Genomic DNA, 22,333 nt, shown 5'->3' on the forward strand with positions numbered 1-22,333 from the left:
GGACTGACTGCAGGACTAAAGAGAATGACCTGGTCAAGTCACTCCAAATTTAGTCCCTGCGCCCATGTCTGCCCAGGCGCTCCTGATCGACCTCACAGAGGCGACCAGGAGCACCTCAGACATGACGATGACGGCTACCAGTCCTATTGCACCGTCTGCTGCCACAAGGCAATGGGTGGCTGCTGCTGTGTAGCAATGCAGTACCGCGTCTGCCAGCACCCAGGAGACATACGGTGACAGTTACCTGAGCGGGCTCCATGCTTGCCGTGGTATGGCATCTCCACAGGTAACTCAGGAAAAAAGGCGCAAAACGATTGTCTGCCCTTGCTTTCAAGGAGGGAGGGAGGGAACGGGGGCCTGACGATATGTACCCAGAACCACCCGCGACAATGTTTCAGCCCCATCAGGCATTGGGATCTCAACCCAGAATTCCAATGGGCAGCGGAGACTGCGGGAACTGTGGGATAGCTACCCACAGTGCAACGCTCCGGAAGTCGACTCTAGCCTCGGTACTGTGGAAGCACTCCGCCGAGTTAATGCACTTACTGCACTTAGAGCATTTTCTGTGGGGACACACACACTCGAATATATAAAACCGATTTCTAAAAAAACGACTTCTATAAATTCGACCTAATTTCGTAGTGTAGACATACCCTCAGTGATTGGTGCAGCACAGCCACGGAGACCAGGCAGCCTGCGCACAGCTGAGATCCACCTGTGAAGAGACAGTCTCTTGCCGTGTGTTCCCCTTTGGAAAGCAAAGTCAGAACACAGTTTTCTAACATAGGGTCATAGCCAATGTTCCCTCTAATTTTTGACAGGCCGTATGCGCAAAAGATTTCTTCTGTGCAAATTTTTGACAGGCGTTGTGTGCAAAAAATTTCTTCTGTGCAAATTTTTGTGCACACAGTGTTTTGCCGTGTATGCGGAGTTTAGGATCTGTGTGCACGCGCACACACGCACAGCTGAGAGGGAACAGTGGTCACAGCCCATTAATGATGGTGACAGAAGCGGGGAAAGAGGGAGCATGAAGAAGCTGCTTTGGAGTGTAGCCAGAGTCCCGTTAAAGCCAACACCCTCTTGATGCTTTAGGACAAAAATGTGTGTTTAGGTTTCCCACTAAGAATCTGCTGAGATACAAAATATGACATGGGCAAGCATGTGGAGGGGCAGTACTCTCCGGACGCAATGATCCACACGTGCTGGTGAGAGAGGGCTGCCTGACAGGAAATAAACAGATCACCCACTGGGCAATATTTCTGTAGGAGATAGACCGAAACAAGTGCCCCCTCTCCCCAGTGCTTCTCCTAATTGCTTTCTGTGCTGTGGCACCAGCAGTCCCAATGTCTGCTGAGATGACCCCGTGGGTGAGTGGGCTCAGGCAGGGCGACTAGACAGGTTAGTGATGGTGAACTGTATTTCCTCCAGCTCTGGAGCTCTCAGTTAGTTAAGCTGTGCTGCAAGCCAGGCGGAGGAACTGGGTCCAAAGCCCCTACATCTAGACTGGCTGCCCATGACAGGTGAGCAGGACTCACCCATTTATCTCTAGTGACGGCAGCCACCCCCAAGGACAACAGCCTCCTGCCCCGCTGCTGCAAGGGGAACCCGGGCTCCAGCACGCCATGGTCCTGAGCACACCGGTACCTCGCAGGCTGGTGCACATAGTGAGCCAGCCACACTCCAGCGGAAGCAAATAAAGAACAAACCCCAGACAGACATGTGTTGTTGTGTGACGCCCCCTGCTCCAGGATCCTGGAGCCAACAGCTGAGTGGGTTAAACGCGGGCTCGCGCCCACCTCTGAGGCAGAACAGCATGTCGCAGCGATGCTAGTGCTCGCTAGCTGGAAAATTAGAAGGGCTTTCATTCCTCATGCTTGACTCGCAGCTGGCGAAAGGCCCCCCCACAATGGTCTGGCATTGGGATTTTATGCCTTTCTCTGATATATCCAGCAACGGCCACTCTCTCAGACGGCACACCAAACGACGGGGACCATGGGTTTGTCCTGGGATGGGAATGGTTAATTCCCGCTCTGGGCTAGAGCCACAGGTCTGCTGAGCTGGCTTCAGCCCCGTACCCTGGAGGAGTCGGGGGCAGGAGAAAGATGGCAAAAGGTGGCTGTACCCCTTTACACTCCCCTGATCCCTGTGGTCTCTAGTTCAGAGGTGGGCAAACTTTTTGGCCTGAGGGCCACATCAGGGTTGCAAAACGGTATGGAGGGCCGGGTAGGGAAGGCTGCGCCCCCTATCTGCTCCCTCCCACTCCCGCCCCCCTCAGAACCCCCAACCCATCCAACCCCCCTGCTCCTTGTCCCCTGACCGCCCCCTCCTGGGACCCCTGCCCCTAACTGCCTCCCTGGGACTCCACTCCCGTCCAACCCCCCCCGCTCCCTGTCCCCTGACTGCCCTGCCCCCTATCCACACCCCCGCCCCCTGACAGGCCCCCCAGGACTTCCACGCCTATCCAACCCCCCCCTGCTCCCTGTCCCCTGACTGCCTCCCTGGGACTCCACTCCCATCCTACCCTCCCCGCTCCCTGACTGCCCCGACCCCTATCCACACCCCTACCCCCTGACAGGCCCCCCAGGACTCCCACGCCTATCCAACTCCCCCTGCTCCCTGTCCCTCCCCGGGACCTCCCCTATCCAACCCCTCCCCTCCCGTTCCCTGTCTCCTCCCCCCCCGGCCCCGAACCTCAACCCCATCCAACTGCCCCCTGTCACCTGACTGCTCCCCGGGGCCTCCTGCTCCTTATCCAACCTCCCCCTTCCCATGCCGCTCAGAGGGGCAGGACAGGCTTATTTGAAAGCCTGGGAGGTGGGCAGGCGCAAGGCGGTGTTACTGCAGGGGAGGGGGGACAACAGGGGAGGGGCCAGGGGTGAGCCTCCCCGGCCGGGAGCTCCGGGGCCTGGCAGGACTCTCCTGCGGGCTGTAGTTTGCCCACCCCTGCTCTAGTTGGTGTTGTGCTCCCATGTGCCGGCTCTAACAGCATCCAGCTGGGCTGTGACACCCGTCAGGGACAAGCACAGCAGCCCTGGTGACACCCCCAACACCACGGCCAGGGCTTGGGATGGCCTGTTACTCCGGCTTTATGCCATCTGGGGATCCTGCCAGCGGGAGGAATCCCAACAGCTAGAGCAACTTCACAGGCATGGCTGCAGCGGCACAGAGGGACGGTAGCAGGGGCCAGAATCTGGTCTATTTATTCTGGGTGCTCACCTTGGCAGGGAACAACCAGATGGGAGACGTGCTCGTGCTCTTGCCCACCCAGCTCCTCCAGGCTCAGCTCATTACTGCTGAGAGCAGACCGTGGGGCCAGACCGCTCGGCAGCCGCTCAGAGCTGGCTAAGAGGGTAGAAGGGAAGAAGTTGCCTTATGCATTACTCACAATGCTCCTCCTCAACTTATCCCCACCGCTGAAGGTCACTGCCAGCATGGAAGCACACTCCTCAGCGTAGAACGGCCTGTTCCCCTCGTCATCCACCGCACCTGGGGAAAAGCGAAGGAGAACACGTTAAGCTCGAGGGGCTGCTGCCTCTCTCACTACACGTCCCAGCTGCTCAGTTCCTAGGCAACTTCTCAGCCTTCCCCCTTGAGACGGAGGCTGGATTTTTCACTCCAAAAAAGTGACAGACTCTAGAACTCCGCACTTCCAGGAGAAACCGAGTCACATATCGAACCGCTGACGCTCCTTGCGTTTCAACGCACGCCGGCCTGTGCGGGAAAGTTTCACAGGTGAGCAGAAGGCCTGCTACAAAATGGCCCAGAATTAACTTCCACATAGTGTTATGCCCAAACAAATCTTATCCTCTTTGTGACCCTGCCAAGGAAATTGAGACAAGCTTGGTCGTTCCGCCCTTTGCCCGAGCCCTGATCAGTGGGGAAGTCCTACTCTGCGTAACGCTCCCTCTAGGGAGGCGGCTATCGGAGTCCAAACAGCTCACGGGCACCCACTGTTCAGGCCAGTTACCCCATGGCCACGTCACCCCTCCGGTTGCTCCCTTCCCTCCAGGGCAGGTTGGGGACAAGGAGGATATTGGGAGTTTGCAGATGAGCAACTGAGCTCAATGGTTAGTAGTACGCTGGCTCTCACAGTGCCTGGACCATGGATCGCCAGCAATCCCCAGAAGGAAACCTGCCGGAAGCCAAGTGGAGGAATAGGACGTTGGGAAGGAGATGGGGCCAGGAGGGGATCCCTTATGATGCAGTTTGTAAGATGGAAAATCCAGAGGACTTTTGAATTTTAAGCAGTGCTCAGCAGTCTGAAGCGGGCTTATCCAAAGCAAGCCTCCAACCCTTTTGGGTTTCACCAGTCACTATCTGGCATGCACTTACACACACGACAGTCTAATCTGAACAACTGGCAAATTCCTTCTCAGAAAGCACATAGGAAATGTCAATTAAAGCAATTTGCTTACAAAACCAGAACTATCCCAAGATGGTCTTCGCTCAACACCTCAGTCTCCATGAAAGACAGCGTTACTACGGGCTCTACTGAGGGGCAGCCTGGGTTCGCGGTGACTTCACAGAACCAGCACCCGGAGAACAGGATTCTAATCCCAGTTCTGCAAGGGACTTCCTGGGATTTTAGACAAGTTACTTCCCCTCTCTGCGCCCTAGTTTATCCAGCTGTATAATGGGGAGAATAATACCCACAGCAAATTACCGTTTGTCAGAAGCTAAGTACCGGCATGGTAGACTACCACACAGCTATCTCCTGTGCACGCTGCCCGTCGTGCCTGGGTCTGGAACACAGGCCCTGGTGCACTCTGGAATCGGGAGACGGTGCTGCTGCACGGACCCATACCTACAGCCGGCGGCCTACGGGGCTGAGGCTGCTGTCTGTACCCTCCCACAAAGCCACCCTGTTCCAGTGTCCGAACAGGGGCCCTACAGCAAACACATACCCTGCTTGGCCTCCAGGAAGAAGTTCCCAGAGACATTTACCATATTAAGCCTCATTTTATTCAGTGAAATACCAGCAGATGACGAGAAGCAGAGCTCTCAGCCTGCAATGTTGCTCAGCAAGTTTTCTATCCATAGCTACGCTGGTCGAGTCTCATGAAGAAGCATCTCCTGCCCCCCCACCCTTAACACACCCGTTCCCTCCCCAGGATACAGAAATATCTTGGATATTAAACTGAATGGAAAAACCCCTCTCATACACTGGGAGCAAGGGAGGGGAGGACTTGTTGCATTTCTTTGTATTATCATCATCAACACAGGCAGCTACTTGGACGTCTTACTAATTAGCCCTTCACAACCATTAATCAGCCCCGACATCTTTGAGACGCAGGCAAGTTACTTCCATTTTATAGCTGGGGAAAAAGCTGCAGTGAAGTGACTTGCCAGAGGCTGTACAGCAAGAACGGGCAGTTGTTCCTGGTACCTAGCCCCGTGTGCCATTCCTTAGACCGTGCTGCCTCCCTCCTCGCTAATTCACATGCAGGGCAAAGCTGAATGCAGGGGAAAGTTTCAGTAATTCAGCAAAACTGAAAGCAGCAAAATCCTGCAGTGCAAGTGAGGAAGGCAAGCGGGGAAGATACTGGTGACGTCTCATTAACTGTGCATTCTGCAGCGAGAGCACAGATTTTAATATGCATTTTCTCCCTGCTGGCCCTACAGTAGCTGCAGCAAATGGAAGCCATCAATCACAGAGTTACATTTCATTTGCGGAGCCCACATCACCTGCATACCTCCTGGGCCCCAGAGCTTACAGAGCCATCCGTTGTCACAGGCAGAGTCTCGGGGGGGTTAGGAGCTAAAGCCCCACACAGCAGGGATGCTGCAGAAATGAAGGCTCATTGCAAGGGATAAAGCTCCTTGTTCAAAATGAATGTGCTATAAACTGTTTATGGTGTCCCAGAAGCCCATAATCTTATAGCTTCTGTCATTCCCCCACCCCCACCATCCTGGTCCACCTCCCCAGGTGAATGGGTATTTAAATCTGGGAAAGAAGCATTGAGGAAGAGCTGCAATCAGACAGGACGGGATGTAATGGCTCTGGCAGACTCTCACACACTTGAAGAAGCACTTCTCTTTCATCCAAGGATCTCAAAGCGCTTTTCACAGCGAGCCAGGCCTCAGACCTCCCCCTGCCACTTGCTCTTACAGAAGTGCCCTGTCAGATGTGGAATTTCTAGGCAGCCTGGAGGGAGACCCTCGCATGATCTGAACTTGGGGATGCAGGGAATCTGGGAATTTCCAAATGGGATGCTGAGGGCAGGAGTTACCAGCTTCCTTTGGCAGTGGTACCGGTTTAGCAGGCTATGCCAGCCAGTGCCCATTGCCTACCGTTCAGCTCCTCGCATGCTAGTCTGTCACAGGGCTGGGTTGCTGTTGTCGTCATGAACCTGGGCTTTGGGGCAAACCCCTGAATCAGCCATTCTGGGGTCATGGCTCAGCGATCTCTATTAGAACAGCTGCTGTTTGGTAGGTTTCGATTGCTGCATGATGACTTTCAGTGCAAACAGCTCTGACAGAGACAGGGACATTACGTGGGTGATCCCTGGAAGGAATGGAGGAGAAACTAGACCCAAACGTATTTTTTCATGGCTGGCAGCTCTACAGGGAAGAGCTTAATTCTACTTCCCATTTCACAGATTTTACCACCCCTCACTCAGCTTCTGCCCTAGAGAAGCCGGATTATATTTTTCCTTAAAAAAGAAAGAGTCGTCATTCTCATCTTTACAATCTTTCTCTAGGGCATGGCACAAGCATTCCCTCCAAGCAGCAGCAAGAGCCTTTCACGCACACCTCCATGCCAAGGCCCTAAAGTCGGTGCCTGCAGCCACACAGACTGCGGAGAGGACTCTGAGCTCAGCTCCTTGCTGGGGTCATACTGGAGAGCAGACCTGGCAACTCGCAGTGCTACTCAGCAATCGCCAGCGCTCAGATGAGCGGGGCCGGGTTACAGGCACACGGCAGGTTACCTATAGTGACGGTGTAGATGGAGTTGGCGTAACCATCGTAGTTGCAATTGTCATTGTGCTGCCCTCCATTGCCGCTGGCCACGACAAAAATGCTTCCAAAGCCCCTGCGACCAGCAATCACCCCATGTTGCAAGGCAGCCTGGGGAAGAGAAAAGACATGTTACTGCTAAAGAGTGAGCTCCTGTTGTTCCCTTATCCAGGCTTACCGGCACAATTACAGCCAGAAACCATAAAATACCCAGCTCTGCACCCTGCCCTGCTGAAACGAGGTGCTTTTATAAAGCATTTCCACCAGCAAATGCTGGGTCAATTTCAGACTTGGCATAAGAGGATGAATCTCCATTGAAGCCAATGGAGTTGAACCTGCTTACACCAGGTCTGAACTCAGCTAACCAAGTTTACATCAAAGAGCTTTCAGACTCTGATGTGCATATTTCTCTGCTTTGACTATGTTGATCTGAATCATGTTCTGCTTTCTTACACTCTCCCTGCAGGTTCAGCTGGAGAAGGTAATCTGTCTTAAACTCGTTATTGTGTAACATTGCTGGATTCCATTCGCAGCACCCATGTTCCAACCCAGACGTGGCAGTACTTCCAAAGGCACAGACAGTGACCCTAGCACCTAGTAAAGAGTTAATTGCATGGACCCCTCTGATGAGCACATTATGTTCTAAGAAAAGGAGGACTTGTGGCACCTTAGAGACTAACCAATTTATTTGAGCATAAGCTTTCGTGAGCTGCAGCTCACTTCATTGGATGCATTCAGTGTTTTCCACGAAAGCTTATGCTCAAATAAATTGGTTAGTCTCTAAGGTGCCACAAGTCCTCCTTTTCTTCTTGCGGATACAGACTAACACGGCTGCTACTCTGAAACCTGTCATTATGTTCTAAGATACTGTGTCCTGGCACTTAGAGCTGGAAACTGGGAGTCAATACCCTTTGGCTACAATTCCCAGCTTACTGTGTGACCAGAAGTCAGTCAAAAAACCACTCTGTGCCTCAGTTTACCCAACTAGGAAGCAAAGGTAATTCCTCCTGCCTCCCAGCAGTGGCATGAGGCTGCGTCTATTATACACATTCTGAGATCCTGGGACGAACTGTGCTACAGAGGTGCGAAGTAGCTACTAGAGAGCCAGGGGCTGGTCTCAGCATTCTGGACGGCCTATGAATGCTGGGAAAGAATAAATGAACAGGTACAACTGGAATCCATTTGGAACCACAACGTGACAGAGATGCATGCTGTAAGGCATCTGTATCCACGCCACCGAGCTGCAACACAACTGTTGTTCTGTGGTTACCGAGATGCAGCAACAGCATTGCAGGACGAACTCTGCAGAGTTCTGTGTTAGTTGAGAGCTAAACATGAGCCGTGCTGAATTTCTAGGCGCTCACTCCAAAGGAGGCATCATCTAGCTAAGCCCATCGCTGTACGCTCTAGGCATCAAATACAACGTACAAGGTAGTAAAGCGTGAAGGCTGTTAGGGAATTGGGACAATGTTCATCCATCCCTCTCTGGTTAGCATGCATTTTATGGGCTGTTCTGCAGAAAGGGCTCTGGAAGGAACAAGTTCACTGGCCACTGGGCAGCCTCCCCTTTTTCAAGGGAACGCCTGGGCAAAGAGATGAGGTATGTGTCCATCCCGGTCTCCAGAGGCAGGGAGTTCCACAGCTCCACTCACAGCCTCGGCCTCCCAAGACCCTCCCCGAGGTGCGCTGCACCCCTTCCCCAGAACAGCCGCAGGGCACTCTCAGGGATTCGCAGATGGGCTCTGATCCCAAAACCTCTGAAATCAATGGGAATATTTTCCCTGACTTTAATGTGCTTTGGATCAGGCCCATGGAGAGGCAGTCCCTGGGTCAGCCAGGCTCTCGCCCATCGAGTACTCTATGGATAAAAACTAGGGGCTTGACCCTGTAGCTCTTACTCACATTAGTAAGTCACTGGGTGGCAGGCGCATGGATGGGGAGCTAGTGCACAGCATGGCTGTGATAAATGCTCACTTTTTAGCGAAAACCGAGAGCATCAGTGTCTTAATGATGCATTAGGGCCGGAAATGGGCCAGGCCTTGATCTGCATCAGAGTCAGCAGCTTGGCTTCTGCCTGCATTTTTGGGGGGTGTTTCATTTGCTGCTCAGTAACAGTGCAGGCTCTCCTGCAGCAGGGCCGAGCAGTGACTAAATATAGAGAAACCCTCAGCCCACAGCCACAATAACTTATAGTTGTTTGCAAGAAGTGAAGGGGCTGTTCATAGACCTGACAGAATGTCTTAACAAGCAGTGGAGTTGGATTACAGAGTCTGCCAGGGGCCAAATTACCTCTGCACTCCAGCAGCAGCCAGACCAGCCATTCTAGGGAGAGGGGAGGAAAGCCCAGCCAGCCCCCAGGTGGATTAATCCAAAAATCACTCCTTCCTTCTTTTCCTTTCCAGCCACCTCTTTCTCTCAGGCAGGGGCATCTTAAAAACCTTTACATGCCCCTTCCAGACTGACTCCCTCTGCCATTTATCCCACTCATCAGGGTCTGGATACTCTGCCTGAGTCCCTTATTCATTCTCAGGCTTTCTGAGGTTGCACTCCTTGGATTCTGAGCCGCTCACTCCTATAAAAGCTGTTAAGTAACAAAGGGGCTGAGAGTCTATGTGAGATGAACCTTTCCTTGGAACTTCAAGTCACCATCCCCTACAACCCCAGCTGTCACCCTTTCTGAGGCAACAACAGCTCTCCCTGTGGCACGGTGACCTGGCGTGCTGTGCGCTGCACGATGGGGTCACACAAGAGCTTTCTGCACCACAGGGCAGTCCCTCCTGCTCTGAGCTTTAGGCAAACCGAGAATCACAGGCTCCAGCCTGGCAAGGCATTTCCCAGCGAGGTGGTCGCTCTGGGGCAGGCTCAGTTCTTTTATACCTTTCCTAGCTGGTGAGGGCCATCCACAGTTTTGCCATCATCATCCGGACCCCAGCTGTGAAGAGAGACACCATGAAAAGACACAGTCACCTTGGGATGCTGCTTTGAATTCAAGTTTTCATGCGTGACTGCAGTGCTGGGAAAAGGTGCCCAACTGGCAGCCCTTTATCTGTCCACAGGACAGATGCAGCACAGACAGGTCAAGGAGCAGCTTCCCACATGCAGCCCTACCCTGCCCAGCACAGCCCACCTCTAGGGCAGGAAAGGAGCTCAGTCTCCATGGCCTCCTTCTATCCAATCTGCCAACCAGTGGGCAGGCTAGTGCTGGTTATATGCAAAACCTGGACAGAGGCTCCCAAGCACCGGTCAGACAGGACCAGCTTTCAGCCATCTGGGAGCTGAGCACACGGCACTTTCCCATCCATCTGAGGGGGCCCCAGGCCGTCGGAGCCTGCCCTCATGTTCACACCACACTCCGGGTCTGAGTCCAAGGGAGGGAAGGTTTGATTTTGGGTAAGGTTATTCTCCCCAGACACTCCAGCTCACAATGCACCTCCCAGGCAGGATGCCTCTGGGCTCCAGTTTCCCCTTTGTAAGCCTCACCCTCACACAAGGCTGGGTGTCACAGGGGGGCCGGTCTACACCTGTCTGGAAGCTGGCTGATTAAGAATAGGTCAAGCCGCCTTAACTGGGTTTACCCCACAGCTCTAACTGGTTTCACGGTCAGTTTAGTTGGAGCAATTTTAAAAGGCGCTAGACAATCTCCCAGTGGACAGGCCCAGAGACGGACTCCCATCCAGGAGCACCGAGTACGGTGTACTTCAGCCTTCAACAGCACCGACATGTCTATTAGGAACAATAAAGTCATAGCCCCACCCCTGAAATATGATGGGCTGCAAACCTCCACCTGGCTCAACTGTGCAGGACTCCTGGCAAGGCAGGCTGGGGCAGGAGACGCTTGGAAAGCTTGATTCCAAAAGATATGCAGGCCCAAGCCCATGTCCCCATGGACAGCTCCTGCCTTCCTTCCAGACAGGCCCTTGGTGAGAACGCACAGACCCTGGCCCCCGCCACGGCGGCTGTGTTTGTGGTGTGGGCTCTTCTGCCGCCAGGAGGAAACATACCACGTGGCTTCATTAAAGCTCAGCCCCCGGGACACCAGGGCCAAGCCTCCCAGTGCAGCGCTAAGAGCCCCCGGCGCTTTCCGCGGGGTCCCAGGTCCAAAGCCCAGGACAGGACTGGGAGGACAGAAGTGTGGGCTAGCGCTCAGAGCAACGCACTGGAAGGCAGCGCACCAGGATTCTGCCATTCAGTTCCCATCTCCCAGCAGGGATGGCAATGCCAACCCATCTCATGGGAGGCTCCGGGGGCTTCACTGGGGCCTTCAAAGCCTTTTAATGAAAGGTGCTAGAGATCCGCAAAGTGCTCTTGCATCTCTCCGGGTATCCCCATCTCCTGGGCCAGACACCAAGAGAATCCCTCGCCTCCGGCCCCAAACAGCTGGTGCGTCCCCAGACCGGCCGTTCCTTCCAGCAGACATTATCCCACCGAGCAAAGGGAGCAACCTCTCTTGAGCATTTCAATCTCGTTTAAACGCGAGCACACAAAGGGGAAAGATGCTACGGGTTTTGGTGCTCACGGCCGAGCTGCTCCTTAGAAGCGGAAGAGAGGAAAGGGAGCTGGTGTGGAGGGAGAGGGGCAGCAGCCCTGTAACACTCAGACAACCACCGCTCTGATTTTGCCAGAACATCCCAGGAAGGTAGCCCAGCACCGGGCTCTGCACCACTCATGCTAAGAGTAGTTGTACCATGTGTTTTGGCAGGACCTTAGCACGGAGCTCTGGGCTCACCTGCAGCTGTAGATGTCATTGATCTGATAGTGCTTGTTGAAAGCGATAGCCTCCATGCTATCTGTGAGGGGCCCATCCAGGACTCGGATGCCTGCACAACAAAGGACAATTAGCGTTACTGTAATGGATGTAGTGTGAACCAACTCCTCAGCAGGTTCCCAGCAGGGACATGTATGGGCCCAGCATCAGGCCAAACTGGTTCGTTTGTGCCAGGACCAAGGCAGTAACCGGAGATGGATTCCCTGGACTCAGGCTAGAGCTTGAGTCAAGCCACACAGAGGCTCATTCTGGGCTAGTGAATGGAAAGCCCAAACCTCCCATTTACAAACTGTCAGAGCCCCTCACACCCGGGCAAGGAGAGGCAGATAAGGAGTCAGCCAGTGAAACACGAGGGGCTGCTGGAAGCAGTGTCAGGTCACTGGGGTGATTTGCATGTCTCTGCTCTAAACTTGGGAGCTGGAGTGGGAGGATGGGGAAGGGAGGCAAAGGGATGAGAGAAGGGGAAAGGGTGGGTCAGAAGAGACAAAAGGCCAAAGTCTTGACCTCCTGGGGTATGTCCACACTGGAGTTGGGAGTAAGCTGTGGAGATAGACTCACACCAGCTCGTCTTACAGACTCAATCCGCACCTCCCCCTGCCCAGCTCAGGTGGCTAGCCCGAGCCTTCGCCAGTGCTGTAACAGCCACACGGCTATCTTTCGCATGCTAGCGTGAGTCCCACTGCCACGAGTCTGTCTGCACAGGCTGGGAGGCTCGATCCCAGATGCAGCACAGATGTGCCCTTGGGGTCCCCAAATATCCCCCTGGTGCTTTTCACTAGGACTGAGGCATCCTGGCCAAATTCCAATTCAGACAATTCTATTCTGCCTCCCCAGCCCCCCTACAGTCTCAGCTGGAGACAGTATTTTTTAAGCCATCTGTCCTAAACTGCTGTGCTGTGCACTGTTAAACAGCTGATGCGTTCCACCCCAGACCCAGCTGTAATGCAGCAGTGGGCGAAACAATCCCATTATGTATAGGTTGCTAAGTATTTAGGGATCCTTTATGGCAGAAGCGGATATGTATCTGCTCAATATATTATTAATTAGAAAGGCTTCTAAGTTGCAGAACTACCAGATTTCTGTGATCAAGACACTGAGTATTTGACAGTACAGTAACCCCACCTCCAGAGGCTAGATTATAAACAAATGAAAGCTTAAACCGGACTCATGTTTTCAGGGAACCAAAGAGTCGATAGTCAAACGGTTTTGCATCATAGTTTAGGTTAGCAAACAATGTTACAAATGGAAACCATGCAAATCTCTACCACAGAGGAAACACCCACCAGTTTCCGCTCCAGGCCGGTGCAGCACAAGTGCCTTATTTACTGTCACAGTGGAACAGTCCCCGCCCCAGTGCCAAAGAAGTCGAATGAAGGCAGCTGGCACTGCACCACTCCCAGCTGTCTGAAATCTAGCCAGCTTGCACCAAGCCATGTGTGGTCTCAGGACTGCAAGTGAAGGCTTGGCAGAGGGAGATATCCTCTGTCCCACCCCTTAGCCAGAGGCTGCTCTGCCTGGTTCCTGCATTGCTTGAGCTGTACCCAATTCACAGACTCAGGGGCAGGTTCAGATTATGGTTTGATCACTCTTATCAAGCACAGATTCTTCACTCAGTTTATTCCTCAGGAATTTGTTTAGAGTGCAGCTGGCTTTCCCCTCTTCCTCCCCTCCAACCCGTGGTCATTTGATGGTAACACTGTGTATTGTTTAATTTACTATGCCCTTGATTTAGAGAACAAAATCTGGCTGCTGGCACCCAATTTAATTACTATAGTGACATTCTGCACATCTATAGCACCTTCCATCCACAGATCTACCTCAACACATGGGAGAGACATTGATTTATGCTCTCACCTCCTCTGCAAGGGACAGAGCTTCATTTCTGCAGTGGGGAAACTGAGGCACGGAGAAAAGACATGTCTTGCCTGAGGTCACCCTGGCAGAGTTGGGATTAGATCCGCCCTATGCCCAGCCCCATGGTTTAAACCACAAGGCCATCCTTCCTGTTGCACTCTTCTAAATAAACTCCACTTTCCAATGGCAATAACCAAAATCTCCAAGCCAGGGAGGAGCCGGGCAGGTACACACTACAGAGGGGTCATACAGCAGTGCACACTTACTGAGGGGCTGTGCAGAAAAAGCCATGGGCAGGGGGAACTGCTCCAAGACACAGAACAAATTAACCGGGCAGGAGCACGACTGCATTTTAGTCTCCTCTTTCGGTTCCATTTTACTTGCGCAGTGTATGGTCTCCATGGTTTTACCCTGCACCGCAAGAGTGCTGGCTGGTGCTAAACTACTGCAGCTCATGGGACATTTGGATTCATTCTAAGGAGAGCAGCACCATCTGCTGGACAGAGTGAAAACACAGGACTATTAAGTTCCCAGGCATCCGGTGGGTATGTGTGTACTGCAATAAAACACCTGTGGCTGTCCCATACCAGCTGACTTGGGCTCACGGCTTGGACTGCAGGGCTACAAAACTTCAGCGGAGAGCCCGGGCTCTGGGACCCTCCCCCGTTGCGGGGCTAAATCCTCTCCCTGAAATCAATGGGCGTCAAGGTGGTTTCAGTACCTACTAAAACCAAAGGGTAAAGTCAACAGGAACCGTTTCCCTGGTTTTGCACAGATCAGAGTGCAGCCACGTCTGTGCACATCATGTCTGCGAAGACGAAGGGCTAGGTGAACAACAAGGTCTGCAGGGGATGGGACACCGCTTCACTTCCCTGGAATCGCAAGGTATGGAAAGGATTCTGGGAACCAAACTGCTTGGCACCAGAGTGCATGTTTATCCAAGACTCATTTCAGTCGAAGCAGGAAGCTTTTGGCTCAGTTTGTGAATGGAAAGCACCGATGGCCAGTGCAAGATCCACCAGCCAGCCTCTCGCATGTGGAGTGGGGAGTCTCACGCTATGGAGACACTGGGGCCCAGCCACTTTCAGAGCTGAATAGAAACCAGACTTTCTCCAAACCACAGGGCGTGTCAGTTGCCCTGTCCCATCATACCGGCTTCCTGGACATCTGCATGAGGCCATAAGTGCACAAGGCCAGAGCGTAGCTGTTTGGGAAGCTCCCTTGCTGCCTACGTCGACCTGACTTACACGTGTAGGGAACAGCTGCTCTGGCAATGCAGAAATGGGTCCAAGCCAACCCACAACATCCAAACACCCCAACACACTGGGGGAAATGAGATATCCCTGGCATTTCCCTTGCAAAAACGCTGACTAACTCACCAACCGGACTCAAACAGCTTGGCACGGGAGCAAAGCCAACACACGCCAATCAAACCACCCCACTAGACAAGGGGACAATACACAGCAGAGAGGACTGAAAAAGGCACCGAACTCAGCATACAGAGGTGGCATACCTGCAATGCGGCTGCCGTAGGCAACTCCCACGGCACAGATGCCGTTGTTTGGGACAGCTGCGATTTCACCAGCGCACCGGGTCCCATGGTGGTTCCCGTTTTCTGCGTCAGGGCGGGGCATAGGGTCGGGGTCATTGGAGTTCAAATCATAGCTGCCTTCAGGGCTCTGAAACAGACCAACAACTGCAGCTTAGAGGTCTCCTTTCTTTGGAGAAAGCAGATTTAATACCACATTAGCAGGCCTGGAAAGCATAAGCTGAAAGCTTAAAGAATGCAGAGGCAGGGGTCAATGTGGGTTAGTCACCAAACCCCATTATGTATCACTGTGGAAGGATATTAGCAGAACCAGCACTGGTGTCCTGATGGGCAGTGGAATGGTAAAGTCAAATTTAATGACATTTTAGCATCTAGAAAAGATGTCCTCCTCCCCATCCCAGCCAGTTCACAGCATACCCTGGATTCCCGGACAGTGACATTCACCTCTCCCCATGTAGCTGCTCTCTGCCCAGCCTGCCAGTAGAGACAGGGAACGTTTGCGGCACCCAAAGCCAGAGGCACCTCAGCCAACAGAAATGATTGCAAACAAAGGCTAAGTGCCCTCACTTCACCCTGGAGCAGGGGTGGCGAAGGGAGCAAACGTGACCCCCACCTCTCCCTCCACAGGCGAGGGAAAGCTCCTTCCCAGTGAGCAGCCCTGGCTTTGCCTCTCTACTTAAGGGAGCAGCTTGTAAGATCTCCAGGTGGGCACCTCTGATACTCATGCCCTATGGCGAGCAGCTGGCTCGCCTGGCACAGCAGGCCCCAGACATCTGCTGCTCACTAGCAGTCTGTGCAGTGTTCATGTAGCCTCCTGCACCCAAGAGACACACGCCAGGCCAGTCAGCTACTGCCACCAGAGAGCAGGAGCCTCTGGTTCCAAGCCCCGTCTCCCCCATTCCAGTGACGGGGAGGGACTGCGGGAGAGGACGTGCATCAATGGCACACGAGACACCGCCAGGGGGATTAAGTGGTGCTGCTGCTAATGGGCCCTGAGTCCTGTGAACAGCCATGCGGCTGCCACAATGGAGCTACCAGGCGAAGAGTTTCATGTCTGGGCTGTACCTAGGCAGCCACTTGCTTTGGGCTATTGGCTGCTCTTATCTCAGACCCAGCTGGGGCATCCCACTCCAGAGCCAGGCTGTGGGGTACTCACGTAATTTGGCTGTATATCTTGGATGGTGTGCTCCACGCCATCATCCACGACCACGACGGTCACGCCGCGGCCTGTCACGTTCCGCTCCCACACGCCCGTCACATTGATATCCTTTCCCGGGGTCCTCCGATTGTTCTAAGCGCCAGCAGAAAGAAGGAGAGGTGAGCAACAGCAGAGCCGGGGCAGCGGCTGGGGAACGAGGGTCAGAGCACACAGAGATCTTGGCTCCCAGGCAGATTACAGGAGCATTTGCTCTCAGCCATTGCTTAGGGGAGGGCATGAAGCTGATGGCTGGGAGTGCAAGAAGCCTTGTGACAGAGTCTGACTTTCAGAGACGATGAGCACCTAAAGCTCCCAATGGCCAGCTGGAGCTGTGGGTGCCTGGCACTCCCAAATCAATCAATAAAATCAGGCCTTAAACTGGTACCTATCCCCTGCAGCAGCAGGAGGGCTTGGGAACTTCCATACCAGTGTGAAATGCAGGATATTTTCCCGGCACAATGCTTTGTCTGGCCTCTGCTCAGGTTCGTGTTATTGCCGGCACCTCCCTATTCCAGTAAGAACCAGGACAGGTCAGTTTCCCACTCTCCCAGCCCAGCTGATTTCAAGTGAGCATGCCGCTGGTGAAAGGTGCTGGATCACCAGCCCTAGGAGATGGAAGTACAGCCCAGAGAGAGGCAGGGCATTCCCCTGCCCGGGGGAACCACCTCCAAGGATGGGACAGGAGCTCACTGCCCTATCTGCCAAGCGTGCCAGCCAGGGACCCAGCCAGGGCAGTGGTTTGGCGACACGATCACTTGTGCGCTGGGAACTGGGCCAAACAGTTCCTTTGTTTCTCGGAGTTTGTTAACGAAAGAAATCCCTTCTGATCTCCAAGAGGCCGCTTTCCCTCCCCCATTTCCAGGCAAATCCCAGGGCTCACCCTGCTGGCAGCGCCGCAGCCTGCCCAGAGCAGCAGTGAGATCCCACAGCCACTCGCACAGGAAGGACACTCACCAGATGCCACTGATGGGGGTACTCGGGGTCATTAAAGTGCAGGCTGCGTTTGGAGCGCTTCAGAAGCTTCTGCTCAGAGTGCCACCGCACGCGGTCATGCTGTGCAAATAAAGCCTCCACCGATCTCCTTATTGCTTCAGGTCCCCGTTCTGTGTGGTCATTCGGTTGGTGGGTGAAGAGGTAACGGCCCTTTAACTCCCCAATCCGGCCCAGGTTCACCAGGCCGCCCGTCCTGGCCAGTTCGTCTGCCTGTTGCTCCAGCTCCTCCTCATGGGAGGCCAGCCCCTCCGGCACATTTAAGTGCACGGCCCAGGTTAACTCTCCAGAGCCTTGTGCCATCTCCTGGGTTTTAGCCCCAGGATCGAGTTCTGAACCCTGTGCAAGTCCATTTGGCCCTAGGAAGGGAGTCCAGGCTGCAATCAGCCAAAGGCACGTGTGGATACACAGGGTGGCCTCCATGACAGCACTCCATAATGGCGCCTTCCTCCTCCAATGCGGCATCAGACAAGCGGGCTGCAGAGGGCAAAGACGGAGAGTGAGAGTCCTTCACATGACCAGGCTGGGCTTGGGAGCTTCACCCCCAAGCACATAACTGAACATCCTCTGGACCAGAAAGCCCCACATCCCTTCGAGAAGCTCGCCCTTAAAACGAAGCCAGGACTCTGCAGAGCCCTTTGGTACAGCAAGGGCAGCACCAGGCTCCTTTGTGTGCTGACTGTCACGGAGTTAGTTGCCTTTCCAATAATGTTAGAATTGGAATTGAATATGCCACACCCAACCTAGGAGAAAATATCCTGTCATCTGGCAGCCATGAACCCACTGTGGGCGAGTGAAATTACTGCCTGCCAGACAAACTGCTGACTTGTCTCCTGGGATCACTGACCATTGGGCAGATTCAACCCGAGGCTCAACAGGGAAAAAAGTCTCCAGCCTTGGGTTTCCTTTTGAATGCTGTTGAGTGGCAGAACAAAAGGACAGTTTGCCTGATCGTTTCCTCCTCTGGCTCTGCTCAGACAGCTGTGCCCCAGCCTACAGGGAAGAGGCATGAGGCTAACAATATAAAGCTACACAGAAACAAAACTTTACAACACCTCTATATTCACATCAGATGGACACATCTGAGATCCAGATCCTTCTTGGAAAGTCTCCTTAAACATATTCCTAGCCTGTCCCCAGCAGAAGGAACCCACTGCTTTCCTCTCTGTGATCCGACTCTCACCTGCTCGTAACTTGAGGCCGCATTTCAAACTCTACAACCAAGGATCTGAGTTTGGGTTTCGGTGGCATGTTGCACTGAAAGCCAGTCCCACTTCATGCAGGAGTGAGAATATTCATACCCTCTGGCCCCGCCCACCTCTGACCCCTGCATGTGCCTGGACTTGTGCATTAATAGTCACCGGAGCTCTGTGATACCTCACCTCACCAGCAGTTTAATTGGTAACAATTACACAAAAGCTTTCCCCCCTATTCAGTTTACAAGCATGTGAAATAAGTCAGTGGGGTGCAATTCCTGTCAGACACCATCAGCAACTAATGCTCATGATGGGTAAAGGATCAGGGAACAAGAAGGGAGGGGCAATTAAAAAAAAATCACAACCTATTGTGAAAAGGGAACATGAATGACTGTAACTAGCTTTTGGCTTTCGGCTCATTAAAAAGTGTAATGGAGATAAGAGATCTCACACAAATGAATTGTCAACACTTAGTTTCAGGGGTGAACAAATCATAGAACATCAGGGTTGGAAGGGACCTCAGGCGGTCACCTAGTCCAACCCCCAGCACAAAGCAGGGCCAATCCCCAATTTTTGCCCCAGATCCCTAAATGACCCCCTCAAGGATTGAACTCACAACCCTGGGTTTAGCAGGCCAACGTTCAAACCACTGAGCTATCCCTCCCCGCATCAGACAGATGGGCTGCTAGATGGTAACATTCCATTGTCCACTGCATTCCCGTATCTCCATTATGAAGTGATGCACCACAAGCCAGGATCCAGAAGACTATCTGCAGATTGTAGGGGAGAGGGGGATTTCCGTAGTGGCATGATGTTGCTGGAGACCAAAGCCAACCTGCTCACTGAAATATTACACTAAGTGGCTGAGTCAGAAAAGGTCACACAAGTTCACGGTTCATCTGCCTTTTCCAAGTGCTCCTTTTGAGCTCCAGGAGGCACAGACTCTGCACAAGCAGACTACTGTCAAAAACAAACAAAAAAGAACAAAAGAACAGCTATACTACCTAGTCCAATACTCTGTCTTCCGGCAGCAGCCAATGCCAGGTGCTCCAGAGAGAATGAACAGAACAGGGCAATCATCAACTGATTCATCCCCTAAAAGAAAAGGAGTACTTGTGGCACCTTAGAGACTAACCAATTTATTTGAGCATAAGCTTTTGTGAGCTACAGCTCACTTCATCGGATGCATCCAATGAAGTGAGCTGTAGCTCATGAAAGCTTATGCTCAAATAAATTGGTTAGTCTCTAAGGTGCCACAAGTACTCCTTTTCTTTTTGCGAATACAGACTAACACGGCTGTTACTCTGATTCATCCCCTGTTGTCTCTGCCCATCTTGGCTAATAGCCATCGAAGGACCTATTCTCCAAGAACTTACCTAGTTCTTTTTGGAACCCTGTTATAGTTTTGGCCTTCACAACATCCCCTGGCAATGAGTTCCTGTGGTTGACTGTGTGTTGTGTGAAATAGTACTTCCTTATATTTGTTTTAAACCTGCTGCCTATTAATTCCATTGGGTGACCCCTGGTTCTTGTGTTACGTATCCTGCCCTCAGTTTCCCTTTCCATCTCAAATCTTTCAGATCAATGTCCAGTATTTCCCATTAGCACACTGAGTGACAAAAACACAATCACGCTGCAAACACAACTCCAAACCAACCAACTGGGTCAGATCAGGGGGCTAGAGCAGTGGTTCCCAAACTTGTTCCACCGCTTGTGCGGGGAAAGCCCCTGGCGGGCCGGGCCGGGTTGTTTACCTGCCATGTCCGCAGATTCGGCCGATCGCGGCTCCCAGTGACTGCAGTTCGCTGCTCCAGGCCAATGGGAGCTGCTGGAAGCGGCGCAGGCTGAGGGACGTACTGGCCACTGCTTCCAGCAGCTCCCATTGGCCGGGAGCAGCGAACCGCGGCTCCTGGGAGTCGCGATCGGCCGAACCCGCCGACGCGATAGGTAAACAAACCAGTCTGGCCCAGCAGGGGCTTTCCCTGCACTAGCGGTGGAACAAGTTTGGGAACCACTGGGCTAGGGAATAGAACTGGGTTTCTTTCCCAGCTCTGCCATGGACACTGTTCCAACAAGGGTTTTAGTAACGTTTGAATTTGTTCAGTAATTAAAGAGCCCTCAGAAGTCAACTTGACTGGATATATTAAATAATTAGTTAATTAGACAGCACATAACAGAAAGAGAGTAGATACCAGAGTCTGTGAGAACCAGCCCTAAAACTGGCCACTTTTAGTCCATTTCCAGACTTTGTTGTATTTCATTAATTTTCAACTGCATAATCACTAACTGCTGCTTACTCATTTTTGGATTCCTGTCTACTGCAATTAGGACATTGCTTGCTCAATCGAAACAGTAGGGCTCTGTGTCAAAGGTTATTTTTCTGAACAGTTTTAGCAAATCAGTAACTTCCCATTTTTTAAAAGTTTCTGCAAGGCACGATAGCTGTCTTGTGAGCCAAAGTATCAGTTACACTCAATAGTCACTTCTCCTCAGTTTACCCAACTATAAAATGGGGATATTTATCCACCCTATAAAGATTTTTGAGGCTTAAATAACTTCTATGAAATGCTCCTTGACTGCACTTAGAAAATACAGAATATTCTTAGTAAATGGTTAACTGAGGCAGTAACAGCTTCACTTTGAAACTCACTCACTAACGTCCAAGTGGACAGGACATGCACAGAACTAATAACATGAATGTTCCTCTGAGTTGACAGGCCTCAAGTTTTACTTATTCTTTACCCTCTATTAAATGGTTTGTTTGAAGCAAAGCTATAGTTATGCCAGGAAAGCACTTGCATGATCTACCCTTGAGTTGTTCATACAGTATGTTTGACAAGTCCATGCATGTCGTTCTTTACGCATACCCACTTGCAAGAATTACAGTGTTAATGTTTTCTAGTGCCTTGCGTATAACTGACAATCAGAAGTACCCCCATGAAAGTCTGTATAAGCATATTCACGCCCTCTGGCAGCCCTAAAGACTTCACTGTTAGGACTTATCTACAGACAGAAGTTGTACTCATTTAACTGAAGTGATTGAGTACCAGCCTTTAGTTCAATTAGTGCAACTTCTGTGTGTAGGCACACCCTTAGAGTCATTATTCCAAAGAAGTATCATTGCATTTCTGTCATGCTCATTGTTAGTCATGGGCCCTGTTTATCTTGGTTCACACTCTGTTCTGTTCTAACCTGTAGGGTTTTGTAGTGCAGGTTAGAAAAGGAAAACAACTCAGAGCAGGAAGACCTGGGGGTGATTAAACCAGCAGCATCTGCTTGCTCAGCACCTAGAATGCCTTTAAATTCTATGACTCCATGACACTCAAGAAAATCAAACAGGCCTAGACGTTGGGAGATGGAAACATGCCAAGAGCTGGGGAGCCTGAGAACAGAGTATGAACAGCTCAGAAAGTGGTAGATAGTAGTTGGAGGAAATGTATTGCAGATTACATCTGCTAACTCAGCACATTGGATGCCTTCAGCCCGATTTCTATCCTACTTCATCCTGAGATCTAGGTTCCCTTCCTCATTCCCTACCCCAAACAGGGTATTTTTATATGACTGGTCTCCTCTAAGGAGGAAACTGACAGCTGTACATTTCTGAACACACCAGCTGCTAAAACCTTCAGTTTCCCCACTTCCTGAAGAGATAGGGTGCTGTTGAAATAGAGAAAACAAGCAGCCAAAGACAGACCACCTGACAAAACTACACAAAGGCTGCTGAATAATCATATTTACAATAAGTATCAGGGGGTAGCCATGTTAGTCTGTATCCACAAAACCAACAAGGAGTCCAGTGGCACCTTAAAGACTAACAGATTTAT

The 22,333-nt window shown here is 52.1% G+C and overlaps 1 protein-coding gene across 3 annotated transcripts in view; it reads right to left on the reverse strand.

Annotated features, from left to right (window-relative positions):
• Positions 1-22,333, reverse strand: part of PCSK7 (proprotein convertase subtilisin/kexin type 7) — a 54,281-nt gene that overhangs the window by 30,824 nt on the left and 1,124 nt on the right. For all 3 annotated transcript variants that reach the window (XM_043534226.1, XM_043534225.1, XM_037882519.2), the window contains exons 2-8: positions 17,278-17,790; positions 16,282-16,416; positions 15,090-15,255; positions 11,684-11,774; positions 9,835-9,889; positions 6,930-7,068; positions 3,386-3,486 (exon numbers count right to left, since the gene is read on the reverse strand). In XM_043534226.1, coding sequence (XP_043390161.1) covers positions 3,386-3,486; positions 6,930-7,068; positions 9,835-9,889; positions 11,684-11,774; positions 15,090-15,255; positions 16,282-16,416; positions 17,278-17,778 — 1,188 coding nt within the window. In that variant the 5' untranslated portion in view covers positions 17,779-17,790. The remainder of the gene's footprint in view (positions 1-3,385; positions 3,487-6,929; positions 7,069-9,834; positions 9,890-11,683; positions 11,775-15,089; positions 15,256-16,281; positions 16,417-17,277; positions 17,791-22,333) is intronic.

This window comes from Chelonia mydas, chromosome 22 (assembly GCF_015237465.2).
Source record: "Chelonia mydas isolate rCheMyd1 chromosome 22, rCheMyd1.pri.v2, whole genome shotgun sequence".
Lineage (NCBI taxonomy): Eukaryota > Metazoa > Chordata > Testudines > Cheloniidae > Chelonia > Chelonia mydas.